At 50.5% G+C, this 27,584-nt stretch overlaps 10 protein-coding genes across 10 annotated transcripts; 8 read left to right on the top strand and 2 right to left on the bottom strand.

Annotated features, from left to right (window-relative positions):
* Positions 1–387: 387 nt before the first annotated feature.
* Positions 388–3,123, bottom strand: CCOS01_11892 (uncharacterized protein; the record flags this gene model as incomplete). The annotated part of the gene is made up of 1 exon (XM_060460043.1): positions 388–3,123. One exon carries the CDS (start codon positions 3,121–3,123, stop codon positions 388–390), a length of 2,736 nt encoding a protein of 911 aa, XP_060308986.1.
* A 1,292-nt stretch (positions 3,124–4,415) lies between these two features.
* CCOS01_11891 (peptidase family M28) lies at positions 4,416–6,182 on the top strand (the record flags this gene model as incomplete). Its single annotated transcript, XM_060460042.1, has 5 exons — positions 4,416–4,537; positions 4,613–5,276; positions 5,329–5,380; positions 5,436–5,914; positions 6,003–6,182. 5 exons carry the CDS (start codon positions 4,416–4,418, stop codon positions 6,180–6,182), a joined length of 1,497 nt encoding a protein of 498 aa, XP_060308985.1.
* Positions 6,183–7,465: 1,283 nt separating this feature from the next.
* CCOS01_11890 (uncharacterized protein) lies at positions 7,466–9,451 on the top strand (the record flags this gene model as incomplete). Its single annotated transcript, XM_060460041.1, has 1 exon — positions 7,466–9,451. The coding sequence occupies one exon, from the start codon at positions 7,466–7,468 to the stop codon at positions 9,449–9,451; it is 1,986 nt and encodes a 661-aa protein (XP_060308984.1).
* Positions 9,452–12,014: 2,563 nt separating this feature from the next.
* On the top strand, positions 12,015–13,338 carry CCOS01_11889 (metalloproteinase; the record flags this gene model as incomplete). Its single annotated transcript, XM_060460040.1, has 5 exons — positions 12,015–12,237; positions 12,302–12,913; positions 12,992–13,062; positions 13,124–13,247; positions 13,307–13,338. 5 exons carry the CDS (start codon positions 12,015–12,017, stop codon positions 13,336–13,338), a joined length of 1,062 nt encoding a protein of 353 aa, XP_060308983.1.
* Positions 13,339–14,493: 1,155 nt separating this feature from the next.
* On the top strand, positions 14,494–15,924 carry CCOS01_11888 (uncharacterized protein; the record flags this gene model as incomplete). The annotated part of the gene is made up of 6 exons (XM_060460039.1): positions 14,494–14,829; positions 14,903–15,028; positions 15,091–15,172; positions 15,235–15,341; positions 15,396–15,679; positions 15,765–15,924. The coding sequence occupies 6 exons, from the start codon at positions 14,494–14,496 to the stop codon at positions 15,922–15,924; spliced, it is 1,095 nt and encodes a 364-aa protein (XP_060308982.1).
* A 614-nt stretch (positions 15,925–16,538) lies between these two features.
* CCOS01_11887 (uncharacterized protein) lies at positions 16,539–17,390 on the top strand (the record flags this gene model as incomplete). The annotated part of the gene is made up of 3 exons (XM_060460038.1): positions 16,539–16,611; positions 16,676–17,173; positions 17,242–17,390. 3 exons carry the CDS (start codon positions 16,539–16,541, stop codon positions 17,388–17,390), a joined length of 720 nt encoding a protein of 239 aa, XP_060308981.1.
* Positions 17,391–17,591: 201 nt separating this feature from the next.
* CCOS01_11886 (RTM1) lies at positions 17,592–18,818 on the bottom strand (the record flags this gene model as incomplete). The annotated part of the gene is made up of 4 exons (XM_060460037.1): positions 17,592–18,277; positions 18,345–18,573; positions 18,677–18,684; positions 18,776–18,818. The coding sequence occupies 4 exons, from the start codon at positions 18,816–18,818 to the stop codon at positions 17,592–17,594; spliced, it is 966 nt and encodes a 321-aa protein (XP_060308980.1).
* A 754-nt stretch (positions 18,819–19,572) lies between these two features.
* On the top strand, positions 19,573–20,519 carry CCOS01_11885 (GDSL-like Lipase/Acylhydrolase; the record flags this gene model as incomplete). Its single annotated transcript, XM_060460036.1, has 2 exons — positions 19,573–19,863; positions 19,923–20,519. 2 exons carry the CDS (start codon positions 19,573–19,575, stop codon positions 20,517–20,519), a joined length of 888 nt encoding a protein of 295 aa, XP_060308979.1.
* Positions 20,520–21,672: 1,153 nt separating this feature from the next.
* CCOS01_11884 (uncharacterized protein) lies at positions 21,673–24,187 on the top strand (the record flags this gene model as incomplete). The annotated part of the gene is made up of 13 exons (XM_060460035.1): positions 21,673–21,834; positions 21,908–21,950; positions 22,033–22,255; positions 22,318–22,380; positions 22,443–22,515; positions 22,570–22,577; positions 22,649–23,048; positions 23,120–23,149; positions 23,206–23,453; positions 23,514–23,560; positions 23,614–23,710; positions 23,769–23,919; positions 24,011–24,187. 13 exons carry the CDS (start codon positions 21,673–21,675, stop codon positions 24,185–24,187), a joined length of 1,722 nt encoding a protein of 573 aa, XP_060308978.1.
* Positions 24,188–24,860: 673 nt separating this feature from the next.
* CCOS01_11883 (uncharacterized protein) lies at positions 24,861–27,383 on the top strand (the record flags this gene model as incomplete). Its single annotated transcript, XM_060460034.1, has 6 exons — positions 24,861–26,130; positions 26,185–26,295; positions 26,358–26,513; positions 26,575–26,640; positions 26,704–26,970; positions 27,034–27,383. The coding sequence occupies 6 exons, from the start codon at positions 24,861–24,863 to the stop codon at positions 27,381–27,383; spliced, it is 2,220 nt and encodes a 739-aa protein (XP_060308977.1).
* Between the last annotated feature and the right edge of the window lie 201 nt (positions 27,384–27,584).

Below are 27,584 nucleotides of genomic sequence, written 5' to 3'. Positions count from 1 at the left end.
GCTGAAACAATTGGATGGGACTTGGGGATACATGAGCAACTTTTCATTAGTCATCCGAGGTTAATGCCGATCCCCCGCAGGTGCATGGCAACATCCCGAGGTAACCGATCTCGAGCATGACCCGCCGCAGGATAGCAATAATTCCGCGGAGAAAAAGAAAACACCAAATTTCAGACCCCGGCCTTAATTTCAAAATATTGAGGCTCCCCTTTCTACTGTGAACAGACTGACTGTTCTGGACTCCCGGCATTGAATTTGCTGCTCTCTTCAATTTGACCTCGCAAGTGCAATCTCTGACGCCAAATTTCGAATATGACATGACAGAAACACCAACATTGTAAAATGCTTCATTGAACAGTTGAAGCTTGAAAGAGTTCTGAACTGGCTCTACACAATGACAAAGTCTTGAAAGGGTAGGTAGCCTTCAAGGCCCTCCACAGCATACTCTTCTCCCTTGGCGTCAACTCCGACTTGCTCAGCCTTCAACCTCCCTTTGAGACTGTCAATCGGCTTCAGAAGCTCGCCATCCATGATCCCGTGCACATAGCAATCGCCGATGATCTGGAACTCGTCTGCACTGCCTGACTCAATATCATTGAGGATTTTTCGCAAGACGAATGGTGTCCTCAAACCCTCAAGGAGTACCACGTAATCCTCAACCTGGGCATTCCACGGAACAGTGCCCATGTAATGATGGTCCAGAGACTTTGTCTTATATACCGCCCTACTGGGATTCTCTTCCAAGATGACCGCATCTTTTGCAATATCTTCTGCATTTTTGTCATCCCTTGTACCGATCATCGCAAATCGTCGCCCTCGTTGAGCTTCTTGAAAAGGGACAGTGAAGGGGACCATGTGTTTCTGAAGGTCTGCTTCAACGTCGACGTCAAAATCAAGCAGCCATTTGAATATCGCCGTCTGGTGCACGCGAATACCTGGCGCGTGCTCGTCATTCTCTTCATTCGGTCCTTGAGCATAGAAGCGCCGGAAGGCGTCCACACCTGCGAAGAATTCTTTTGATGTCGATACTAGCACGGCAGAATTATTGCCTGCCTTTCCGGTGACAACAAACTTGGCGTCTTCTGTCCCTGCTTTCTCTTCTTTATCTCTTGGTCCAATTCTTTCGCCCCGCCATGATCGATCCATCGCTAGGGTTCTCACAAGCGCGTCATCAAGAGCCTCGTCGATATATCGCTCTTTAAGGTCGTCTTGAGTCGCAATAGTCGCAAAGGTGAGGATGAAGTTTCGAGAATCTTCGTCATTGAACGCTGGAATTTCGAGATCTGGAGCGCTCTCGAAAATGTTGAACATGTGATCAGTCTGATTATGGGTGTAATATTTCCATGATGGCCCCACGAAATTGACTCGATCTAGAATCATGCCTCGTAGAGTCAGTCTTGGAGCTTCTCCCGGGGCCGATATTGATATCATGGGAGACGTGTTGGGCATGCAGTGATACAGCTGAGTCGATAAAGTCGAACGTGACTGAACTGTCCAATCAGGCACCCAGGAAGGAAGGTTTGGGACACCTTGATTGATGCCGGCGTGGTGTAGAAGGTCAATGCCGCGATCAGCTTCGATCATAAGTCTCGCCACCTCAGTGAAGACTCTGTCTGGCGTATTGTTTGACGAGTAGTCGGGAACAATGGACTGAGCGACAGGGTCGTCAGTGAGTCCAAGAAGTCCATACACTTTGTCTCTCGCATCCGTCGCCAGGTTATTCCTCGTCAGACAAAGCAACTCAAGGAGATTGAGAGGAGAGCCACTTTCCACAGGCTCATCCTCCACAATTTCAGTATCATCAACTGTTTGAGATGTCTCGAATCCTTGCCTGCGGTCTCGTAGCAACTTGAAGGAGCTTACGGGACTCAAATGCATAATCATACTGAAAACTTCAGCATACATGCCGATCCGAAGTGGCCTTGGAAGGCCATGAATTCTCGCAAGGTCCCAGAAATCCGTGATTGCTTCCAGGCTGATCGCTGCTGTACCGTAGAGCACGACAACCTTTGGTGCCAGAATGACCTCCTGCAGGATCCATGTGCGGAAGTACCAATCAGTCACCCAGAAACGAACCAACTTGTTCCACGTCTCCCGGCCCTCTTCCGTTTCCGTATCTGGGAGACCGACCTTGTCCCATTCTATGTCCGACATGATGCTGTCTCGGCGTTGGTCTTCCCAGATGCGAGTCATGAATGTCATGATACTGATGGCACCTTGGACACTTTCGGTGCTGTAGGCATCATCCACAGGCTCCAGGGTGAAGTCCGATAGCCCATATGGTTTCTCAGACTCTGCCGTGACTTCATCTTTGACTGAGTCATCCATGCCGAAGCTCATCATGTCCTGAACTCCCAGACCTCCCATACGGTCTTCCAACGTGGTTTCTTCCCTGTTGTTAACGTCTTCTGGCTTGCGGCGCTCATATTGGTAGTGACCAGGGTGAGCAAGAACCAGCTTTGCACCTTTATAGATATTTCCCATCAGCAGAACCTGTTGACTTCGTTCTACAATGTTGTCCTGATTGATGCAAATGCCATCGGCCCAGAACCACGTGGTGGGGTGCCTGTTGAGGCAAGTTCGTAGCGCATGGTAGAGATTCTGCGTTACAGAGATCATCTTCCCGTTACAGTTCACCGCGAGAAATCGCTCGGGGGTTCCCCAAACATACGAGAGACAAAAATAAGGGGGAGCATCATCCAGGTAAAAGGTTTCGACCCGCAGTTCGCGTATAATGCCATCCTCGTCAGCGGCACCCAGTCTCAGAAGGCGAATTCGTCGAAGCTCAGGGTCTAACGGCTCATATTCAAAAGGTATCTCTGTGTCCTCGAACATGACATCCGGTTTATTTGACTCTGCGCTGGGGTCGTGCATTTGCTCATCTCCTGGCGCCTGGGTATTGTCCAGTTTTCCGGCGTATGCGTACGTGACGTTCGGATTGTCGCTCACTGCGAACGGCGATGAACTCAGTGATGCCGTAGCGGGATCGATTCCGTTTTTACGGGCTAGGTACAGTCGCAGTGCTTCCGATGACCCAGCCGCTAGCTGGTCAATAGCAATTTGCAGCTCGTAGGCGTCAGGGTCGTTGTACACATCGTGCGTTGGAGTTTGAGGATGAGACATATTGGGACGTCGTATGGTGTCTGTGAACTGAAGTTGGACTGATTGAACACTCTTGTTGACACGCGTCTCAAGTTTTTTCATGAAGAAACATTGAATTTTCTGGTTTATTGTCGTTGCAACTTGATACTAGGCAACAGTCCAGCTCAGTTGTGGAGGCTGAGTCACTTGTAGCGAATGTGGTGTCGACGAATCATCCTCGAGCGCGCTTCGGCAGAGCTTGCCGGGGGGATTGCCTGACATAAGCATAGATGTAATCATTGACCTGAGGCTCTTCGCACCAGCTCATACTTGAGAAAGATTGAAGTTATTGTAGGACAAGCCAAAGGCTGAGTGATTCAGCGATGAAATCATTTGATGTGGTGAGACACTTCGCGTGTGCCGTTGCCCGGCGTTGCATGAGTCACTTTACCTTGGGGAAGACATGAAATACAGGGTATCACTCGACTTACACCGAGTGGCAAGTCAATGATCAATGGGGAATGACGGCCTGTCGACAAAGAAGACGGGTCAATCTCTACAGTTATTTAGTAGTAATTAGAATAGGAAGAGGTCTAATAATTGTGGACTCGTTGTTCTAATCAATCAATTGACGAGATTCCGCTTTCTGCCTTGAAAGAAAAAAAAGCATGGGCTGAGGAATATGCTGGTGATTTCAATGCGTCCGAGTGCCTCGAAAGAGAACTGATCACACTCAATCCCCTCACTAATCTGTCTATCAACAAGCCTTCGCCGCATGCTTGGCGAAATGGACCTCGGTGCTGGTCACCAAAGTCCGCTTCTCCCGGATGCGCCTCTAGAGCCAGACAAGTTCACTGCCCGAAGATAGCGTGCATGTATGCGTACACGCAGAGCCTGCGACTGAATCATGACCAACGCAAATGAGAAGCAGAAGACCGCGCCCAGCAACCCACCGCGTTGACGACATCACGGGCCAAGACTACAGCTTTTATAGTGCTTGGCTCTTGGCGGGCCCGAACTTCCCCTCACCTTCACCGTCGACCTTCCCGATCCGACCTTCGGTTCGTGCGTTTGCCCCAACTGACGGCGGCCGATTGGGCGCCGAAGTCTCGGCGGCCCGGGATGGGCATGCAAACTATCGTGTGTTTTTTTGCTGCTCTGCAGTGGCACTCTGGTTGCGCCGCGTTTGACTGCGACACGAGCACATGGCAAAACAGGTCTATGGCGGAAATGAATGCTGCGCAAATAAAAAGGAGGTCGCGCCGGCCTGAGTTGGTGGATTTTGTTTCTTGTGGTTTAGCCTTTGCTGTCTCAAGATCCGACCCACTGCAGCTATGAAGTTCTCCAAGTCGACCGCGACTTTACTGTCGCTGGTCACCAGCACCGCGGCAACGAACACGACATGTCGGCCCAAGATTGACTCGGAAAAGCTCCAAGCTGATCTCACCACTGAGAAGTAAGAATCAGCCATCCCCCTCGACAGTCCTGCAGGGTCAATTGGCGCAATTGGCTGACAAATATTGCGAAACAGCTTGATGGCCAACCTGGAAGCTCTCAACGAAATCGCCTTCGCCAACGGTGGAAACCGCGCCTTCGGTCTCCCAGGTTATGCCGCATCGGTCGACTACGTGTGGGATCGCATCTCCGCAATCTCAGCCACGAGGGCATGGAAACAAGACTTTCCTGCCACCTTTGGTCAGGTCACCTCGATCGACTTCGACATTGATGGCGAGTCGATTTACGTCTTTGGCTTGACATACTCTCCCTCCACGAGCGCAGAAGGTATCACAGCAAAAATTGTTCTTGGTCCCGATGGCGCCGCCGCCTGCGATGCTGCCAACTACGAGGGTTTGAATGTCCAGGACAAGATCGTGCTCGTGCAGAGATTCAGATGCCCTACTGGCGGCACTCTTGCTGGAAGAGTCCGCCCTGCTGCTGCCGCTGGCGCCGCTGCTGTCATTGTCTATCACGACATTACCACCAATGCGACGGCTGGATCTCTTAGTGCCCCCGATCCCGAGGGCTTTGTGCCGGCCGGTTTCATCAATCTCGCGGACGGGTTGAAGATCAAGGAGCGCCTGCATGCTGGCGAAACTGTTGAGGCACACTTCCAGCAAACTCAAATCGTTGAGGAGCGTATCACCCAGAATGTCTTCGTTGAGACCGAAGAAGGTGACCCACACAATGTTATCATGGTGGGTATGAGGCTAAGTAATGTCTAATATTCGAAGCTAACACGTATCATAGCTCGGGGCTCACTTGGACAGTGTTCAAGCCGGACCAGGCATCAACGATGATGGTATGTCATCTTCACACGGTGATAACAAGAAGCGCAATTTCTGACATCTTCACAGGCTCTGGTACCAGCTTGCTTCTCGAGCTCTTCCTTGCCATGACGCAGTACCGAACGAAGAACAAGGTCCGCTTCGCCTGGTGGGGTGCTGAGGAAAATGGCCTCCTCGGATCCAAGTTTTACTGCTCCAACCTGCCCGCGTCCGACGTCGATGACCTTCTTGTTTACCTGAACTTCGACATGGTGGCCAAGGGCTTCTTTGGTGTGGCCGATACTGACGGAAGCACCCACGGAAGCGCCGGCCCCGCCGGATCGGATGTTGTCGAGCACATCTACGAGGCGTACTACCAGAGCCAAGGTCTCGAGGTCACACCAGCCGTCTTGACCAACGGAAGTGATTACGCCTCTTTCTGGCAGATTCTAGGCAAGCCATTTGGCTTCTTGCACACAGGCACCGCTGTCGCTCAGGATCCATGCTATCACCAAGCGTGTGACACTATTGAGAATCCCGATCCCAACACCATTACTGTCAATGCGAGGGTAAGTTCTCCTGTATTTTTCCCTTCTCCTCTCTCCGTAAATAGATGCAGAAATTTGGAATAAGGTCGAATTACTAAGATTACTACAGGCTGCTGCACATATGCTTACGGTTTTGTCCTTGAACGGAACATCACTTATCCCCAAGACCCCGGTCAACGCAACGATGCTCACCCATCTGCAATCGAGAAGCCTTGAGCCCGATATGATCCAGATCGAAGAGTTGGAAGCTCTGGGGGAGAGGCATCTTGGATGTGGACATGATGTTTGAGTCAACCATATTGACCTAGGTACATGTACTTACCTACCTTACAATCAATGGAACCGAGGCTGCAATTTACGTGTACATTTGCGACTCGGGTGCCAGCTAGCCAAATTTTCTTAATGGAAACCTTTGTTGGTACCGAATGGTCGTTGGAATACTCACAAAAGGGCATTCTGACTTCGCAGCAACGGTGAATTTGTCGTAATTCAGAGATGACTTATCTGACTGAAATGTATGTTTACCATCTGAACGAATGGTCATGTCAGAACAGTTTAGGGTGTGAAGCAGATGTATTGATTAATTCTCTAGTCTGGTATCAGTGAACTTTATGGCTAATACCTTATGAACGAATCTCCGTTCACAATCCAATATTTCGCGTAAGCCGCCTACCTGTTCTTCTTGATTCAGTGAGAAAAGCTTCCACATCGACCAAGTGACATCAATGATGTAGTAAGCAGTCCAAAATTCCTCTACTTGTGCAACCTTAACCAATATGTAAGCCGGGCCATGATATTGAATGTGACGTCACCGTCAAATCTACGACCTTAATCGTCATGTCTCATTTCACCGGCTTGTCTGTGTCTTGCGTTGAATCGTCTTGAATACCTCCTTACTCGTACCCTATGCCGAGTGATAAGTCCACAACTATCTCCACGCAGCTAACGCCACTCCGCGGTGGGACTTTTGATGCAGGCCTTATGCACTGCGCCGAGCGTAATCGTCCCAAATCTGAAATTTGACTCGGGTATCATACACAAAATGGTGATCATGCACCCGCGCGTGTTTGGCGGACCTCTGATCTAAATATTGTCCAAGACTCCAACTCGACTTTGTAAAGTGCTGAGTAAACCTAGCCTGTCCAATTATCTACGCAGCTCAAAGAATACGAGCTGCCCCTTATGATTGGCTCGGTCCTCTGTCGTCCAATGGAAACCTTCCTTGGCACTAAAGTTGACAGGGGGCTCAGAAACCGCAGCGCAGGGCCAAGAGACGGTCATACTTGATGCCGCCGGGGATTTCCGTCAGCCCTCGCCGGACTTTGCACCTGACATGTAGGCATCCCTTTTCTAGGGTCAAGCATCATTGTGCAAATCCGCTTTCGACCAATTTCCAGTCAGCTTGCATGGCTAGAAGGTCGAGGCAGCCCGTCCGAGAAGACATCGCGTCGGCCGTTGAATGGAAGTTGACCTCTTTGTTCAGCGAACTTCTCATAAATACGAGGCTCTCGCCGTAATCTTCGATATTGGAACGACACATCGAAGATCAGAGACCAATAGCCTAATTCAATCATGAACAACCTGTCGTTTACCCAAGCCATGCCACAGGGGAATCAAGCTTCAGCTTACATCGAAGGAGCTCGACAGAGCCGCATCCTCCCGCTGCTCCCGCACCCTAGCACTATCCATCCCACCAATCAAGACCTGGAAGTCTCAATCAACGGCACTGGCGAAGCTTCCCATCTTAGAAGGAAACGTGCTAGTCGTCCCAAGGTGCGATCAGGCTGCATCACCTGCAAGATCCGGCGTGTCAAGTGTGATGAACGCAAGCCCACGTGTTTCCGATGCGAGAAAGCCGATGTGGAATGCGACGGATACACCAAAGAAGACGCCGATTCCAAGAGGAGCGCCGAGCAACGAAGGTTGGCCGTCGCAGCCCAGGAAGCACAAGCGAGCCGGCAGCTTCTTCCGCGGCCGAACGAGTCGGGTCCGGTCGCCTCCGGTCAAGAAATAGCGGTGCGGTTACCCTTACCACCGCCGCTTTGCCCCTCGACTTTGCGGGTCAACCAGGAGGATGTTCACTACTACGATCTCTTCCGACACCGGCTTGTGCGTGACCTTTGGGGGTCTGGCCATTCTGATGCTTGGTCTAGAATCGTCTTACAGGAGAGCTCCCAAGACCCATGCGTTCAAGAGTCTCTCTTGGCTATCGGTGCTATATCTCAAGCCCAGATGGTTGAGGAGATGTCAAAGGACCAGCTGGATGCCATGCCATCAGCACTTCGCCCTTGGGGTACCAAGATGGCGCCATCTGGTGGGCTTCTCAACCACCATCATAGGTCGGCTTTACTTCATCACGTCAGAGCGGTTTCGATATACAGACAGCGAATTCAGGACCCATCCTCGATATCACCACGATCAGTCATAATCATGACTCTATTGCTTGTTGGGTTCGAGTTCATCCAAGGCAACATGAACAATGTCGACACTCTGACTGGCACCGGGATGCGTCTTCTTGAGAACAAAATCTCGCTTACGCAGCGTCCGCCACGTCGTGCAAATGAAAATGGAGCCACCTCGACGAAACCTTCACAGTCCGTGGCTACCCAACTGCGGAGAGGCGTGCGGGACGATGAGATGGAGGATATTGAGCACCTCTTGCCATGCCTCTCCCTCATGAGCGGCTTCACCCACTTCTTCAACTCCCACCGCACTGCGATGCCAATGATGAACGGCACTCCGATCCTCGAGCTGCCTGAACCAGGTGTTACAGTAGTTGCCAAGCTCGAAGTCTTCTGGGGTCAATTCTTTACTCGAGCAGTCGTACACATCATGCGCTGTCTGCACAACCAGCTTCGATACAAGCAGCGCAATATTACACAGGCTGCGTTGGAGCAAGCTACGTTCCTATCATACATACGAATGTGGGATTCTGTCCTAGAAGTATACCTCAAAGACCCTTCTCTTGAGGACAACGCAAGACGAGCTCTACGAAAGATACAAATCCATCGGCTCTTAATCCACATCGTCATCAGTTGCGGTCTTGACCGGACTGATATGTGCTACGACGCGTTTGAGGCCGACTTCAGGGACCTCTTGAACAGGATTGTGACGTACATGCGTGACCCAGGACCGATCTCAAAGGTCGGCTTCACCTTCTCAGAAGGCCTCACAACTCCGCTCGCCACCATCGTCGCCAAGTGTCGCAATCACGAGCTGAGAATGCAAGCTGTCCACCTCCTCAACACCATGGCATGGAGGGAAAGCGCCTGGGATGGGAAAGCGCTCGTCATTGGCAAGTCTGGCGTGGTGATGTTGGAGGAAAGAGGGATGGATGCCAATGGGTTCATACCGTCTGGGTCGAGGTGGGTTTGGATGTCAGGTAAGTGGGATCTCGAGAAGCGCGAGCTTGTCGCCACGTACTTGAGACTGGTGCCGAATGAGGACGGCTCTCCGGTTTATGCTCACTTGGAGCTTGACATGGATAACTTGCTGGATACGTGTAGCATGGTGGGATGCCACGGACGTCATGATCCTCTCGAGTGCTATCAAGGGTGACAGAGTAGCTTCCGCCTCTAGATTATTCTCATACATCCTCCCGAAAGTAGATGCATTCTGGTATGCACACCAGATATCGAAAGGAATAGTGTTCATCCTAGAACCAGACGGGCTAGGCCTTATCATCCATTTACATGTGTTTCATCGGCTGAGAAGGCACACCACCTTGTTCTATCTAGATAGATTCGTGTCTCCTTCTAATCCGATCATGGGCTGACGGTGACCGCTCAAAACATACGGGGTACACGTATTGCTATGGCCTTCCTGTATAGGAATGGTGTCCTAAGCGACCGTTGAGCACGCCATGACCAGCTGCCACTTTGTCTTGGCAACTTGGCGAATGCTTAAACGTGCAGAGGGGAGGGAGCCAAGCCGAGAGGCTCTCAAATAAGAGCGACTGCATCTCGTCCATGCAGTCTATAAAATCGATGTAGGAAGAGAACTATGTGCACGCGCAATGAGTTACACGGATGTTGTCATCGATGAACTGAAGCATTGACTAGGTGCTTAGACAAGTTTCCAGAGCCATTGAGAGCTATTTTACACCACCACACCATGCGAAGAGAACAACTGTAGTCGTTGTAAATGTTGCCCAACGAGAAAGACTCTTCCTATAGACAGCAGGCGGAGTGACCGGTTTCGCCATAGCGCGCCTTCGAGCCAAAGAAGTAAGTAGGCATGTTCATCTCAGGAAGGTGTTGAAACACCCAGAAAGCCTCGGTTCCGCCCCTTTTGTAGTCTCGGCCCATCTCACTACTTCCAATTGGTTATGGCGAGCTAGGACTTTTGTCATCTCGCAGGAACAGCAGCCCGAGAGATAAGTAATTTGCTTCGTTGTTCAAACCCAGAAACTTCGCACCCTTTCCGCTGTGGACGTGGTACCAGTAATATGCCAAGCCTTCTCCACGCCGATGGTCGGCATTGAAATGCAATTACGGATACAGAACTGCGTGATGGGATGATTACTCGTGCCACAGAATGTTCAGTGCACTGGGGCTCCCCCAAGTCTCCATTGTAACCTCAGAACCCGAACTACCGCAGGGTTCAGTCTAGACCCGGTACATAGCATCGGAATAGGAAGGTCGTCGTAGAACGCGTCAAGTAGATTGCCAACGGCGGTGCTTTTTCTGCGCGCCCAGCCGCCAAAAAGTGCCGGGTGCCGTACAACGGGAAATCGCCCAACACTTTGTAGCCTTCGAAATGATGATCAATACGGGTGAAAAGAGGAAAGGCTCTGAGCCTTGGGTGTCAAGTCTTTCAACAGCTTGGAAAGCTCGCGATCCCCGAATAGGAATGTAAATAATAAGGTCCCAAATGGTCTGTTTGATCCGCGTCCTTTACCCCGCAGAGAGTGCCATCCTACGGGCCATCGATCGACCACATAAGCTTCCCGCCTCCAGCCCTGTCTCGACCCCTGGTGCGATATCTCTATCAAGGCACATATCCGTCGACTTTTCCGGGAGGAATACGAACAGACACAAGTCGGGATTGGTCGGCTAACTGGATGAGCCGCTTTTGCCCCTGCCATACGCGGGTGTTCACGATTTCGCGTACCACGCAGTTCATTTTCAGCAGGACGGCCAAGTACTGACCTCATACTTATCGTCGAAACGCTTGCAAAAATACAAATAAGCGCCGGGGAGCCTTCCACCACATTCACTAAGAGTTTACCTCCTTCCCAAGCTGGTAAGAGGCTCGCCTACCATTGCCATGAGTATATTGAGTCTCAAAGACTGGCCGGTTCTAGGTGCCTATCTTACTTTAGTCTCGAGTAACGACAAGGGGCCACTTACCCGCCGGCGTTCGCCGCCTCCCCGAGTCTCCCGGTCAAATAAAGACTGTATGTAGGCATCATGCTGCTTCGATTAGATACCGAGACTAGCAAAAGCTAGTTGCCGTTATGGTTGTTTGATTCAAGCTTGAACTCACGTCCCTAGCGCGGTCTCTGGCGACAGGACTTGTGGAGTGAGCTCCGGATGCGGCGACATGCCAAGAGCTTTAATGGAACGTCCTTCCCCAGATTGCTTCGCATTCAGACAAGACTTCGACCGTTTCTCTTTACCCGACGATCCAGCTCAAGCATGGGGACATGCGGCAAGGTCGATAGAGTTGCCATCTTGGCCATCTTGGCTTTCTTGGCATCCCACATCATCGTCGGGTCCTGCAAACTCGCCCTCGCTCCTTCTTTTGCCTTCCTATCCTCGCTAACCTCCGGTGACCTCGTTGCGTTAGACTCGCTTAGCCCCTCATATCGACGAAAGAGAATGTAGCCACCTTCTTTATCACATTCCCAATCTGTCGCTCTTCCCGGCTTGGCAGACACCGGAAAGCGCTTGTCAATGATGATCAAGGCCATTGGAGGCGGAACACGGAAGGAAAGCTTATCAGCAAGCCATGGTTGAATGAGGGATGATACTTGACTAGCAGTTGAATATGGCTTCATTCGAGTATATAAACTCCTCGTGAGGACCTTGATGGCCAACCTCCTGCTCCTCATCCCTCACCAGCATCGGCAAGATCAACCCAGCATTACCTTCCTTGCCTTCTTTGTCCAACCTTCACCATGAAGTTCCTCACCGGCCTCTCCTGCTTCGCTGCTGTTGCCAGCGCCGTTGTCGTCGATCTCAACAAGCGCGACAGCCCCCTCGATGTCAAGATCGAGTCCACTGGCAACACCGCCATCAAGGCAAGCATCACCAACACCGGTGCCTCTGACCTCAAGGTCCTGAAGGCTGGTTCCATTCTCGACAAGCTCGCTGTCGAGAAGGCTGAGGTCTTTGCTGGCTGTAAGTGCATTCTTATGAATATCACAATGATCCAATCTTGGCCACTAACAAACCTCATCAATAGCCGACAAGGTCGAGTTCGACGGTATCCGCCTTCGTCTCGGCACCAATGGCCTTCCCGAGGATGCCTTCCAGGTCATCTCCGCCGGCGAGACCGTCTCTGTCGAGTGGAACTACGGTGAAGTCCACGACCTCAGCGTCGGTGGCAAGGTTGATGTCGCCGCCAAGGGCGCTCTCTCCATCGCCGAGGTCGGCAGCAACGACATCACCAGCACCGCCTCCTTCAGCTCAAACGTCCTGAGCGTCGAGGTTGACGGCGCCGCCGCCTCCAAGGTCCGCCGCGACTTCCGCGAGAACGTCAAGCGCACCGTCGTCCAGTCCGACTGCACCGGCACCCAGCGCACCGCTACCACCACCGCTCTCTCCAACTGCCGTGCCCTCGCTGCCGCTGCTTCCTCCGCCGCCTCCACTGGCGCCGCTGCCAAGATGGTCGAGTACTTCAAGTCCTCTTCCACCGCTACCCGTACCACTGTCGCTGGCGTCTTTGCCAAGGTCGCCACCGAGTGCGGCAGCACCACCTCTGGTGTCTCCAAGCAGTACTGCACCGATATCTACCCTGCTTGCTCTTCCGGTGTCATCGCCTACACTCTTCCCTCCGCTTCCTACATGGTCAACTGTAAGTACCGCTGCCCTCACGACTAGACATGGCATATCGTTTTTGGTGACTCATCTGACGAAACTCCCCGCGCCACAGGCCCCTACTTCTTCAACAGCCTTACCGCTCTCTCCAGCACCTGCCACGCTCAGGACCGTGCCACCACTGCCGTAAGTTTTGCTCCAGGATAAAAGTTACTACTGGCTCGATCACTAACTCGATTTACGTCAGCTCCACGAGGTCACCCACTTGACCCAGATCAAGGGCACCACCGACCAGAGCTCCTGCTACGGTTACAGCTGTGTCCAGAGCTTGACCGCTGCCCAGAACCTGAACCACGCCGACACCTACGCCCGTAAGTCTCTCTCGCTCTCTCTTTTCGCGTTGCACGTGCTTACCACTCTCACGTCACAGTCTTCGCCAACGCCATCTACGTCGGCTGCTAAGCGTTTCGCGTCAAGATGGAACAATTCTTTGGGGAGCGGTGTAAGAACTCGGGCATGTCGACTTTCGGGATCAGATAACAGCTGCGCCGGAAAATGTTGCATGGCAGAATACCTGAGTCGTTTGTGACCATACTCCGAGGGCCACAACTTAGCATTCTCATACATATTCAAAACGTAGAAATGATAAAGCAAGAGTGTTTGGAGTGTTTTCGCCGTGATCTGCGTACCAGACGGCCCATATCGTGTGGAACCTGATGTGCCAAAAATTGCAAAAATGAAACCTCAATGAGTTAATGGATTCTAACCATCGTAACTCCCCGAGGTGGGCTCGAACCACCAACCTCCAGATTAACAGTCTGACGCGCTAGCCAATTGTGCCATCGGGGATATTGAGATGCTTCTCGATGATGTTGGCGGACTCGCGGTTTGATTATGATCCTAAGCCTCAAGTGGTGGGTTGCTTGTGGGACATTCGAAGCCCTACAAGCAGAAGCGAGTGTCTTTCGACCCAATGACAGCGGCACAAGACCACCGCGTCCCACACTTGGCAGCACTTGCAGAACGTTGCGGTCCACGCCCCGGTCGATTTACTGCAATCTCTTGACTAAGAGTTGATTTGATATGGGGCTCGCGGAACTCGTGAATTTGTAATTGAAAAGACGATAGTGTAGTTGAACAGAGTTTATGTCACTGAAAACTTACTAATTGAGTGCAGTACGCACTCAACAATGAATCTCAGGGTGGGGTTGAGTCAGCATAGAAGGGCCGTCCCGTGCGTGACAGCTATATCCGTATAATTCCCCATGGCTCGGACACTGCACTTTGTCGAATTTACTAAGCCCATGACGTTCCGTTAGCACGATATGCCCCGAGAGAAGTGCTTACAAATGACGAAATCCACGGTGGCTGCTTATCTGAGATCAATGCCATGAACCAAGTTATTAATCTCTATGATCATTTGGTGAGCCCCTCGGATTATCCGTCAAATCCTGATTTTAAAACAGAAGTGAGTCCTGTAACTCGTACCGGTCCAGAATCTTGGCAAGCAGGAAAGATCCTGGCCACAATTTTACAAGAATGAGACCGGACTACGTCTAGGTTTATCTCACTTTCGCTTTGGCATTCCATCAACGATAAACAAAACCAATCCTTACCATGACTGAATCTCATAATATCCTTATCACGGGTGCGTCAGGCTACCTCGGGGGAACTTTACTTGCTCGTTGGGCAAGCGCCAGCCTCACGGGCTACGATAAGCTGTTCGCACTCGTTCGAACAGACGCTCAGCGGGAGCAAGTAAAGCAATACGGGGCCGAGCCTCTTACTTTTTCTCCTCGAGATGAGCAGGCAGTCCGAAATGTAGTGATACAGAATCGTATCACCATTGTCTTTTACTTGATTGATGCTTTCGAATCTGTGGGCCAAGAAAACTTCATCAAAGCTTTGGGCGAAGTGAAGTCTCAGACGGGTCTAGACGTTCACTTGCTTCACGTGTGTACACCCCGTCAATGGCCCCGCTCAAAATTCAGTGGAAATCGGCTAACACGTGGTTTTGCTTCTCTAGACATCGGGAGCCAAGATCTTTTCGGGTCTTGCAGGTGCCCCTACGGATAGTCCACTCTTGGACACTGACCCCAAGCTATATGAAATCCAGAAAGCTCAAGAACCTCCCATTTCTTTCATGCAAAAAGTTAGTTCGCAGTATGGCCCTCGGTTATCGTCAAGCCATGCTAATTACACGATGTACTCAAGCCTGTTGAGACAAATACCCGAGTTATTGACCTAGCACAAGCCAACGGTGTGAAGTCTTATGTATTTGCTCCCTGCATAGTCTGTAAGCCTTGTACCCCATCAAATCACCCTGTCAATTGTTTTCCCTCTGACTTCATGATACAGATGGAAGGGGAGAAGGATTTGGCAATCCTATTTCCATTCAAACCGTCGACATTGTCAAAGCCGCTAGGGCGGCTGGTCAAGTTTACTCAGTCACACCTGGTCGCCCAGTAAGTGATGAATATCTCCCCAGAAATGTTGACAAAAGCTTACCCCATCTTGAGACTTGGCCTGTCTGCCACGTAATTGATAACACATCCCTCTACCTTCAAATTCTGCGCTCAATTTTGAACGGAGAAAAGCCAGAATACGGGAAGAACGGCTACTATCTCGCAGCTTCCGGTAGTGTTACCTGGGATGACCTGTATGAGGCGATGGCCAAGGCACTTAAGGTCCGGAACGTCATTACAGATGAACGTGTCGTTCCCGCAGACGAAACGGCCCTTGGCAAGATGGCTCACGGGTTAGGCACGGAGAGCTCTCTCGTCCAAATGAGATTGGCTGGAAAGTGAGTGAATTCCAAGTTGTGTAAAGTGCATGATCGTGGACCAGCAGTCTGTTTATCAGAGCTAACGTTGGCTATTTGAACCTAGGTGTACCTTCACAGCCAAGCACGGTGCTCAACTTGGATGGAAACCGCAATTTCCCCCAGAACATATCTTTGAAGCTGCTGATGATGAAGTCGAGCTTATTCTACAAACGCTCCATAGCGATGCAAGCTCTGGTGACAAGCCATGGTATAAGAAAGAGTAAGAGAGAGTATTGACCATTGGAGACAGTTGCAACTTACAGGTTGCTCGATCAGTAGGAATAGATAATTGATTTGAACTCAACGCACTGTACCTCTCCCAGCGTGAAGTAGGTCTAGCCCGCTTGAACTGTCCTTCCGCTGCTCGGAACTCGGACTACGTAATTTTGTCCGGTCTCGGCAGGTAAAGAAATTCATAATCTCGTCAGGCATCCCCAGAGATGCAGAAGTTAAGATTGTGGAACCCATGTTCGAATTGCGTCCTACAGTCCATTTCTCGATCTTTGGATCCTTTAGAACTACGATGCGAAGCCTGCCAAAATACCGCATTCACCATGTTTACGGCTGGAATAACCGTAAAAGTCTGGTCAATGAACACCGACGCAGTAAGCAGCTAGCGCCGGAACCCCACTGCCCGCCGCGGATCCTCTCCGGGCGGTCGATTTGTAATGAATGAGATCAGTCCGATGAACCCTTGCCAAGCTCCTTGTTCCTCTATTCCCCTCATGCTTACTCTTACCCCTCTCACTTGAGTTAACTTACATAAAACCACTTATCCCCGAACAAACTCTCCTCAAATCCCACCATCGGTCGCAGAGATCGCAACATCGAAGTCACCATGCCCGAAAAGCTCATCTTCTTCGATATTCCCGATCGGAACGGGGCCTGTTGGTCTTTGAATCCTTGGAAGAGTGGGTAGCCTCACTCAACCAGGGTAAACGCTGGACATTTCGACTGACGTAATTCTGCATACAGCTCGACTGACTCTCAACTACAAGGGCATTGACTACAAGACGGAATGGCTCGAGTATCCCGATATCGAACCTAGGCTCAAGCCAACCGGCTTGGAGGGTGACCCGGACCAGATCAAGCCTTACACGTGTCCCACTGTGCAGTACCCTGATGGTACATACATCATGAACAGCGCCAAGATCATCAAGCGCATTGAAGCGGACTACCCTGAGCCGCCGCTCTACATCGATTCGGAGGTGCTCCAGCCAATGTACGATCTTCTAAGCAAGACTTTCGGAGCTCTTGTTGCTGTCCTTTTGCCCAATGTCCCCCGTAAAATGTTGGGCGAGTATAGCGCGGAGTACTTTCATCGAACTAGGGCGGAGATGTTTGGGGTCTCACTGGATGAGCTTGAGAAGACCAAGGGAGGGGACGAAGCCTGGGCGAATGCCAAACAGCCACTGGAGGGCCTCGCGAAGCTTCTGGACAAGACCGATGGCCCGTACTTCCTCGGTGACAAGGGTATGCATGCACTCTCGACTTTTCCACTGGGAATCCATCGACACGACCGCTAACGATACCCAATCCAGTGTCTTACACGGACTTCGTTTTTGTTGGATTTCTGTACTTTGTCAAGAGAGCTGGAGAGGAACATTATCAACGTGTTGTGCAGCATTGCGAGTCTTTTGACAAGATTTACCAGGCTTGCGAGAAGTGGTTAGAGCGCAACGACCATTGATCGAAATCGGACAAGTTCCCTCGTGCAGTGGTGACAGGGCTGGAGTTTTGAGTTGGGTTCTCTGATGTAAATATCTACTTCAAACAAATAAAAGTTGTCTATTGTACCGCTCTATGTGCATGGTGTGGTGCCGGAATTCAACATACGATACTATGAGAAATGCGTCTCGTTCAGGCTACCGAGGGATCGCAAAATGAGACTTCATCGTCTCTCAAGCATGATATTGGCCTCATCAGGCCAAGTATAACTTTTGACCCGGCCAACATCGCGAACCAACCTCCCAGGGTGAATCCAAAGATACATCGCCATAATCGCGACCATGGGAACGGCATCAAAGAGGTATAAGAAGATCTCATGGCTCATGATGTACCCATTCTCGCCTTGAAAATACTCAATTCCCCTGATCAAACTTCTCAGAAACATGAGAGAGGCAATGCCGTACGTCATCAGGTAGTACTTCCTCCACTCGATTCCCGCTTTTGTCGCGTTCAAGTCGTTTGCCTCGCGTCGAGCACAGGTGTGAGAGTGCCAGCAAGAAAGCACAAATAGGGTGATAACGCCGAGTTGTGCCGCAAGACCGGACATGATCAGAGTCTTACCCATTCTGATGCCCTCTTCCGTACCAGAGGCTGGCATGACGGCGCCAAAGACCTGAGTAACAAAACAGCCGACGTCAATGAGGACGTAGAAGAAGGCCGTGAGACGTGGGCTCACGAAAGCGTGGCGCCGGAGGTCGAGAGCGATCATGATGCGGCCGAGACTCATGTAAATCGTTGCGGCGAAAAGCGGCGGAGATCCAAGAATCAAGAGATTTTGTAAGATGTAGGGCCCAGCCACAATGGGGTTCTCGTGAGCTTTTGCACGTCCGTAGTATCCAAACGCTTCTCCTATTATTCCTGGATTAGTCACGGTAGGTACTAGGGCATAGAGTTTCGTAGTACGTGCAAGACCTACCAATGCCACCTAATATAAAAGGTATGAAATGCCATGCTCTGAGCCAGAACATGTTGCCAAGATGAGCCAGTGCACCGAGCGCAAAAATGACGAGGAACGCCCATCCTGCCCCTCCATTCGGACGGTAATGATAGAACACGATTTGTGTTCCGTTAACAACGGGTCCGAAGGGGCCAGGTCCGTCGAGCTCGTTCACCATTGTCTGAAAGCCTTTCGTCGTGATGCTAATCTATATGCCGAGGGTCTTGGTCGTTATTAGTTAGAGAGCGTGGGAATGGGGCGATTTGCCAACGTGAGCAGACAATAGAAAAATACAAGACCGGTTCAATCACATACAATGCTGATGTTACAATTACATACAAGGCGAGAGAAAAGTTAATGAGGGCTATTTATCTCTTCTAACATTTACAGACCATAGCTCGAGAGTAGACGTAAGGATTCAGGGGCGATCCACAGTGGCAGTGCGAAGCGCATAGCAATACGATTTTTGAACGCGATTATTCGTATCAAATACGACGGTTAACCACCATGTGGGGGTCCCGCCAGAAACAAGGACAGCCACGCTCCTGAACGGCACGCCCGAAATTTTGTGATTGTTCGTCTATCAATAGAGCTGGCGATCGAAGCTGCACTAGGCTTGTTCAGTTTTATGTTCACACTTTCAGCTAGACGAGTCCTATGATCTGGATTCAGCAACATGTTACTATTACTTCATGTCCACTCCCCATGTGATGATGTACCGCTATTATCAGGCAGTGATCCGATATGACGAAGTCCTTAATTCAAACTGTTTGAAGAATTTGCATCAACTGAGAGCCCAGTTAAACAAATGCCCCTCAGTGAGTGCCTCAAAACAACTGTAGTAGGACCAGGCATCATCATATGAAGCGGGCGGGGTTGATTGGAATTCTGTCGGCATCATATAATCGAAGTCCTTGGCAAATGTTAAGGTTCGCTGAGAAATATTCGGAAAGGAAAAACGTACTCCGCATTCATGTTCTTGGCTTTGTTGTTGCATTCCTTGGGTCGAGCCTCAGCTGTTGAGGGGCTCCGTCTGAAACCAACGTCACAGATCTTAATGTTGGCCGTGCACACATCACCAACGAGCTCATCAATTTAGCTGCAGCAGTTCATCACGGTACAGGTCTAACGTCAAGGCCCCGCTCACGATATCAAGCGTCAAATCATCGTCAAAGTAGTCAAAGGGTAATCTACGATCTAAGCCGCGATGGCATCTCATGCGCCACTCAAATTCAAAGGGATACGGCCCGGCCAAGGGGTCAAGCCAGGAACCACCCTCCGGATCCTTGGGGTTGGCGATTCCATCACAGTGGGGTTTCTCAGTGACATAGAGGGAGGCGATGGCAACGGCTACAGACTTAAGCTCCGAGAAGACCTGTCAAGTGGGTCAGTCCTCTTCTACGAATCAAGAGATATCATACTAACGAATCCACAAGAGGATAGAGTCGTTTTTGCTGGGACGGAAACCATGCACGGCACGATGCGTGAAGGGTATTATGTACGTTGAATAGTGCACTCCTGCGAATTCCTCAGTTGACGAGTCGTCCGACTCACTAGGCAGCGTGGAATGGCATGACTATCAAGTTCATGTCAGATAATATCGGACCTTCTTTGGCCCAGAGACCTAATATCGTCCTCATTCATGCTGGAACGAACGACATGAACCCGAATCCAGACGTTGCTAGAGAAGGCAGCGAACCTCACGCCACGGCAGACCGTCTAGGCCACTTGATCGACCAGGTCGTGCAGACCTGCCCAGATGCCACAGTCCTTGTCGCCAAGATCATTGGCTGCTATGATCCAGTCCAGATGGGCAATATTGCTCTATTCAACGCGGTGATTCATGATGTTGTTCAATCCCGACAAAGCGCCGGTAAACACGTTCTCACTGTCGACTTCTCGAGCTTTCCAATGAACGCACTGAGAGATGGTATTCATCCTACCAACCAGGGGTACCGCTTATTCGGCGACTATTGGTACGACTTTATCACCCAGATTCCGGGCGACTGGATTAAAGAGCCTGTTGGAGATGATCCGCGTCGATCTGGTGAATTGCGCCGCGATGCACCCGTCAAAGGAAGATCTACCAGTTTGTGCGATCGACTGTTCGGCCTGTTTTTCGGCAGGGTACCAGAGCTGGTTTCGAAAGCTTGAAGTTCAGCAGTGAGCAGCAAGGTACTTTGAACCAATAAAAGACTGGTCGGTCTACAACTCCCGTAGCTACCCCGGGTAAGCCCATATGCAAGACTCGTAGGAATCCACCGACAGCTGGCCGAAACGCTAAGAGCAATACTTCAGTCAGCAATGGATTCAGTGCAACATAGCGAGATAAGGCGACGATGTCTGCGTGTGTATCTGCTAAGCTCTGAAAATTCCGTCAATGTAATTTACACATGTAAGAATCTAGACTATTGAGCTGAAAGTCAATATCGAAGCTCTTCCGAGTCTGTAAGGGAGGCCGGGGTTTCAGCCCGCTATGCGAGAGCCGAAGCAACGTCTTCGTCCTGTGCGATGTCTCGCTAATCAATAGGTTCCCAGAGATGGTCAAGCACGGCGCATATCGGTCTCATTCAGACGCGAGCTGCTGTACCCCAGAAGGTCAAAACCGTACGGGATTCGGCCGGTAAATGGGGTAGAATGGATTGGGGCCATCCAACCTGTAAGATGAAAGCGTGTGAGCGAACCCTTGTCACCGCAGCGTAAGGTCAACGCATCCGTCCAATCCCCACGCGGGTCGGCGCCGGGGATAAGCGTCGGCATCTTCCCCCAGACTGGCAAAAGACGGTTACACCCTCAACGCCTTTAGGCTAAATTGCTATTGCCGGCTTTGATGATTTGATCGTGCTAAGAGCCTAGGATTTGTCGTCTCATGGCCATTCTCACGCGGGGTATCGTGCAGGGTGTCCAGGCTCGGCGTATTTTCACATTCGACCGAGAGCTGTTTTATACGACAGGCAATCAAGCTCAACGAGACTATGGCTTTCACTGCCGAGAGTTTTGGTATTTGCGTTGGTTTGCGCTCCTACTGGTGGTAGCATGGGCTACCTGCTTGAAAACCCGCTATGAAGGAACGAGAAAGATCATCGTATCAGATGCTGCAATGCTCACACCCTGCAGCTTTGCCTCCGTGTTCCCTCACAGAACAATAAAGAGGCGACAGTCCCATCGAACCACAGATCCAGCTCTAACACTCCAATTGACTGCAACCTAAGACGTTCACTTTTCTCAGCGACAACGTGGGCAGAACGGCATCAACCCCGAATTTTTGTGCCTTATCACGTGCAAGAAGAAAAGCATACCGGCGATCATGGGAGGCCACTCATCTGGCAATGCGGCTTATGATGCCGCGCTACAAAGACGTCAGGCATTGATGGGAGCTAGTGGTGCAAGGGCTCTTGTCAAGAATTGGAAAGTCGCCCGCATCGCTGCCTTTGCCTGCATTGGCGGTGTCTTGTACGGCTATAACCAGGTGAGGAAACTCTGTCAATTGGGTTTTGAAATCACAGAAATATGGTAGATATGAGTTACTTACCCGCGATTAGGGCATGTTCTCCGGTATTCTCGCTATGCCGTCGTTCGACAAGCGTAAGATCCCCCAACCCTTTCCTCCTAGATGTGTTCGCAATCATTGAGGATTTAGACCAGCTTACACATGCTTTCCGCTCAGATATGGACGGATACACAAAGAACCCAACCCAAAAAGGCTGGCTGACATCAATTCTCGAGCTTGGCGCTTGGGTCGGTGCTATCTTATCCGGCTTCATCGCTGAAGTTTGCTCCCGTAAATACGGTGTGCTCATTGCGACTGGTGTTTTCATGCTCGGTGTTATTGTCCAAATTTCTTCTATTTCTGGTGGCCACGAGGCAATTCTTGGAGGAAGATTCGTCACGTAAGTAATCTTCTGCTGACCTTCGTTACCGACGGGACGAGCACCGCTAACGTGAAGAACAGCGGTATGGGTGTCGGAAGTCTTTCTATGATTGTCCCACTTTACAATTCAGAATGCGCACCACCGTAAGTGAAATACACTATCATGTTGTTTCTCCTGAGCTTGTCTGACGTAAGCTTTCCAACAGTGAGGTTCGAGGTGCTCTTGTAGCTCTACAGCAGCTGGCCATCACTTTTGGCATCATGATCAGCTTTTGGATTGTAAGCCCATGCCCTTTCGAACTCATCATCTCCGTCAATATATCTAACCAGTAGCAGGACTAGTATGCCCCTCACTTGATTTGAAATCTTATGTTCATTCTGCGAACGTTCTGACCGACATGACCTTTCACAGCGGGTGCAACTACATCGGCGGCACCACCGAAGACACACAGTCAGATGCCGCGTGGCTTGTTCCGATCTGCCTGCAATTGGGTCCCGCTATCATCCTCTTTGTGGGAATGATCTGGATGCCATTCTCCCCGCGTTGGCTCATTCATCACGGTCGGGAGCAGGAAGCCAGGAAGATCCTCGCTGATCTCCGAGACCTCCCTGAGAACCACGAGCTCATCGAGTTGGAGTTCCTCGAGATCAAAGCTCAGTCGCTATTCGAGAAACGAAGCACGGCCGAGCTCTTCCCCCATCTGAAGGAGCAGACCGCTTGGAACATTTTCAAATTGCAGTTCGTCGCCATCAAGGCTCTTTTCCAGACCAAGGCCATGTTTAAGCGAGTAATCGTCGCAACTGTGACTATGGTGAGTCCGACCATGTGCACAATCCTCATTTCACATCAACTCAGAAAGGAAGGATCTCTGACAAATTCCAGTTTTTTCAACAATGGACAGGTATCAACGCTGTAGGTCCTACTAACGAGATCTTGTTTGCGACAATTTTAGTTGACAGAACAACCAGGTCCTCTACTATGCTCCTCAGATCTTTAGTCAATTGGGCCTGAGTCAAACAACCACAAGCTTGCTTGCCACCGGTGTCGTTGGTGTGGTCATGTTCATTGCAACCATTCCTGCCGTGCTATGGATTGATCGCGTCGGCCGAAAGCCTGTCCTCAGCATTGGTGCTATTGGCATGGGAACCTGCCATCTCATCATTGCTGTCATTCTTGCCAAGAACATCGATAGATTTGATCAGCAACCAGCTGCTGGGTACGTTGTCTACCATCAGTTGACGTTAGGTGGATAGGTGTACTGACTAATGTACTTTAGTTGGGCCGCGGTGTGTATGGTTTGGCTGTTTGTGGTCCACTTTGGATGTGAGTCCTTCTACACTTTCTGCTAGAAGAGAATACTAATGAACAAATTCTAGACTCTTGGGGTCCTTGTGCGTGGATTATCATCGCTGAAGTTTGGCCTCTGAGCACTCGGCCATATGGCGTATCTCTCGGAGCTTCCAGCAACTGGATGTGAGTTTGAGATCACGACCCAAAGCAGGCAAACCCACCAGGCGCTGACAATATCTAGGAACAACTTCATTGTTGGACAAGTCACCCCAGACATGCTGACAAGCATCAACTATGGCACATATATCTTGTTCGGCCTATTGACCTACCTTGGCGCCGCATTCATCTGGTTCATAGTCCCGGAGACGAAGCGTCTTTCTTTGGAAGAAATGGTATGTCTACATCACAAACCATAGTACCCATTTCGCCTCGGAACTACCAATCTCTTGGACAACCATCGACATTAGCTGACCTTGAACGTAGGACCTGGTTTTTGGCTCTGAAGGCACCGCCGCTGCGGATTTTGAGAGGATGGAAGAGATCAACAACGAAATCGGCTTGAGTGCAGTGCTGAACCGCGCCTCGCCTGGTGGAGGATTCTCCAAGTCGGATGACTTGGAGAAAAAGGAACTTGATGCTGCTTCGGCCGAGCAACACTGAAAGAATCATGCGCTATCTGGTCGAGGGACTATATCTACAACCAAGTCTACCAACGAACTCAGGGAAAGTTGGTATACTCCAATGCGGCCTCATTGTTCCACGCAAATTCAAGTCTGGTGTAATCTTGGGAGGAGGGGAACTGATTGCAGAGTAGAGTCAATCATGCTATGCGGAACTTTTTCATAGATGAAACAAATCTACATCAATTCAATTCCATAGACCCAATTGAAAAGGACCCCGCATGACATGCTGTGAATCGGACATACATGTCAGCCTCGAAATCTGCCTTGATGAGACCCGGTCTAGTGGTATGCAGTCAAGGACTAGTGCTTATCCATCTGCACATTTTCGTGGGGTACAACCTCTCCATCACGAATAATTGGCTGGCCATGTCCGAATGTCTGCATATTCTGCCTGGATAGCGTCTCACAGCCCTACAACTTGAGAAAGTTTGGCGGCCAGTCGAGTCAACGCTGACAGGCAACAGTCGGTTTGAGGTGACACGGAGATGGTCTCTGGAGGTTTTGGTGTATTTTATCTTGCCCCATCTCGGCACTTCCAGCGAGTCAACTATATCCTCGTTGACCCTCGTCATTTTCAGTGTGTCTACTCTTCAGATACCGAGACTTCAGACCTTTGTTGAACCCATTGCAGCATCGTTTGTCGAGTCAGGATGTCTGCTGAGTCTATTATTAACGAGGCGTTGAAGGGTGATGAGGACTTCTCGGTCATCGAACGCTTAGCTGATGCTATTCGCATCGAGGAAGACGTTCAAATCAGCCAGGAGGACCGCAAGGAGATCATCCAGGATCTCTACGAGGGCCCGAAGAAATGCCAATGTTGCATCAACTGGATGGACGAATGTCCCCACGGCGTTGATCTAACGGAAGTCGATAAAGACGATGAGGATGAAAGCGGCAGCCCCCTGGTCATCCGACGTCGAGTGAATGCCGGCCGTACTGGCACAATCATTTCCATTCACTCAATCGAGATTCGACATGCGGCCACTCGAAAAGTTTTGATCGACGTCTTCAAGCCTTACGACAACATCGTGCAACGAGTGAAATATCTCACATTTTTGGCACCCTTCCACCAGTTCTTCTGGCGCTGGGAGCGCTTCGAGAAAGCTGTCGCAGAGGAGAAGGACGAAATCGTGAAGAAGATCTTGGCCATTCTGAGGGGATTGGTCAAGCGTGAACTAGCAGGGGCATTTGCAGTCAACAAGGAACTCGTCAGCCACGGAGTCATCACATTCAACTACCTCTGGATCTTGTTCGCGCCCGGAGAGCTGATATACTCGGCTGATGATAGTCACGACCGCTTCTACGTCCTTCGGTCATGCTCCTCGAGAGACATCGCGATCGACCTGAGTCTCTCCTACATCGCCTGGGGTTTCCCAGCCATGCAGTTCGGTACGGTCCACGAGGACATCCCCATTGACAATTTCCTAGGGACTCGCTCAATCGAAAGCCTGCCTGCTTTTCCCGCCAAGTATCTCCGCGACTTCTCAGGAATGCAAGCAAAGCTGGTAGGAAGAGGCCGCAAGTACGCGAGTTTGGCTGGTACTCATTACAAGGCATACCATCCAGCGGGGGATGATCCTAAATCCGAGCTTCGTGTGATGATCGATCCCAGTCACAGAAGAGTATATCTCTCAGCCTACGTCGACGATGGACGCAAAGAAAGACTTCAGCCGCTTTTCAGCCAGTACACCGACCTCATCAATCAGTCACCAGTGGACTCCCCTCCCCCAAATGGCATACACATCCCTCTGGAAGAGTACATTGATGAGTGGGACGAGAGACCGAGAGGCGGTCGCCGGCCGATGCGTCACCCCGCGCCTCGACGAGTGTCCCCGTATTATCCACCTGTCGCGCCCAGACGAAGATCCCCGGTCGTGATCGAGACTGTCCGAAGGCGCCGGAGTATCTCTCCGGAATTCAGTAAGCAAATACCCCACGAACACCAATACTATATCAGTCTAACACAAGTTCCAGGGCTACGTGATGAGGATATTGAGGAGAATTCCAGGAAACACCTTACAGAGTTTCATTTACAGCTCATGGACCCCGAGGTCGATGGATTTGATCTCAAGGAGAAGACTTGGAGTAAGTATCTGATAAAACATTACACTGCTAGACTTTTGACATTTTCTAATCCTTCGGAATAGGGAGCTTTGAAGTAGACCGGATTCACGATATCGAATGGAACACGAAGCCCTTCGAGAGTCTGGTGCTGCCTGAAGGATACAAGGATCTCATACTGGCTTTCGTTGAGAGTCAAGTCAAGGATAAGGTTGCATTCGATGATGTCATAAACGGAAAGGGTAAGTTGTAGAAGGTCACTAATGTTTGATGTGTTGGAGGTACATCGCTAACATTCTATAGGTGGTGGGCTTGTAGCCTTGCTTGCCGGGGACCCAGGTGTCGGCAAGACTCTTACTGCCGAGTCTGGTACGATTCCATATACTTTCGGAGATCTCTAAAGATCAGACATGGAGCTGACTCTTGTGATAGTTGCCGAGAAGATACAGGCTCCCCTATTCAAGATGGAGTTAGGAGATTACCATGAGGACGACCGCGACAATGACGCTGTCCCAGTACGCTATGATGACCGGAACCGATCCTTGAGTCCCCGTCCCCGAGATCCTGATCGTTCAATGAGCTTCACAACTGCATTTGAACTTGCTGCTCGCTGGGGAGCCGTTCTACTGATTGACGAGTGTGACATGTATTTGGAGAAGCGTAGTGATGCTTCGACCAAACGAAACAGAATGGTGTCCCGTAAGTAGCCCTGACATCACGTCTTTGTAATTACTCATCTGACCGAGACCAAAATCCGTACAGGCTTCTTGAAAGAACTCGAGTACTACCCGTCTCTTCTCTTCCTGACGACCAACCGCGAGCGGTCCCTTGACCCTGCCATCTACTCCCGTGTCCATCTCAATATCAACTACCCCGCCTTAGACGAACCCTCTCGTCTGAAAATTTGGCAGACGTTCCTGGACAAGAACAACTCAACCATGTCAGAGAGTGAATTTGGATCTCTGTCAAGGATCAATGTGAATGGTCGGCGCATTCGGAACATTGTGAGGACAGCTGGTATCATGGCAAAGAAAGACGGAAGAGCGGTGAACTTTGATGACGTTAGAAAGGTCATGAAGATCACAGAGGGGATAGATATCGAGGACTCTTAGCGATTTTGATAGTTGACAGTGTGGTGGATTGCTGCTTATCTCATTTGTCTTCTCAACAAACTGAGAGTTGTCTCCGCGATGATGTCAAACGATGATTGTTTTCTAGAGTCACGAGCTCAAGAATGAGTAGTGGATGCTCAGTGAAATACGAAGAAATACGGAATCAAGTCTCAGGTTTGTGCAGGATGAAACACAGAAAGA

Source organism: Colletotrichum costaricense, assembly GCF_030867565.1.
Source record: "Colletotrichum costaricense strain IMI 309622 chromosome Unknown Scaffold_14.1, whole genome shotgun sequence".
Lineage (NCBI taxonomy): Eukaryota > Fungi > Ascomycota > Sordariomycetes > Glomerellales > Glomerellaceae > Colletotrichum > Colletotrichum costaricense.
Note: the sequence above shows the minus strand (reverse complement) of the source record. Positions and strands in the feature narration are given on the sequence as shown.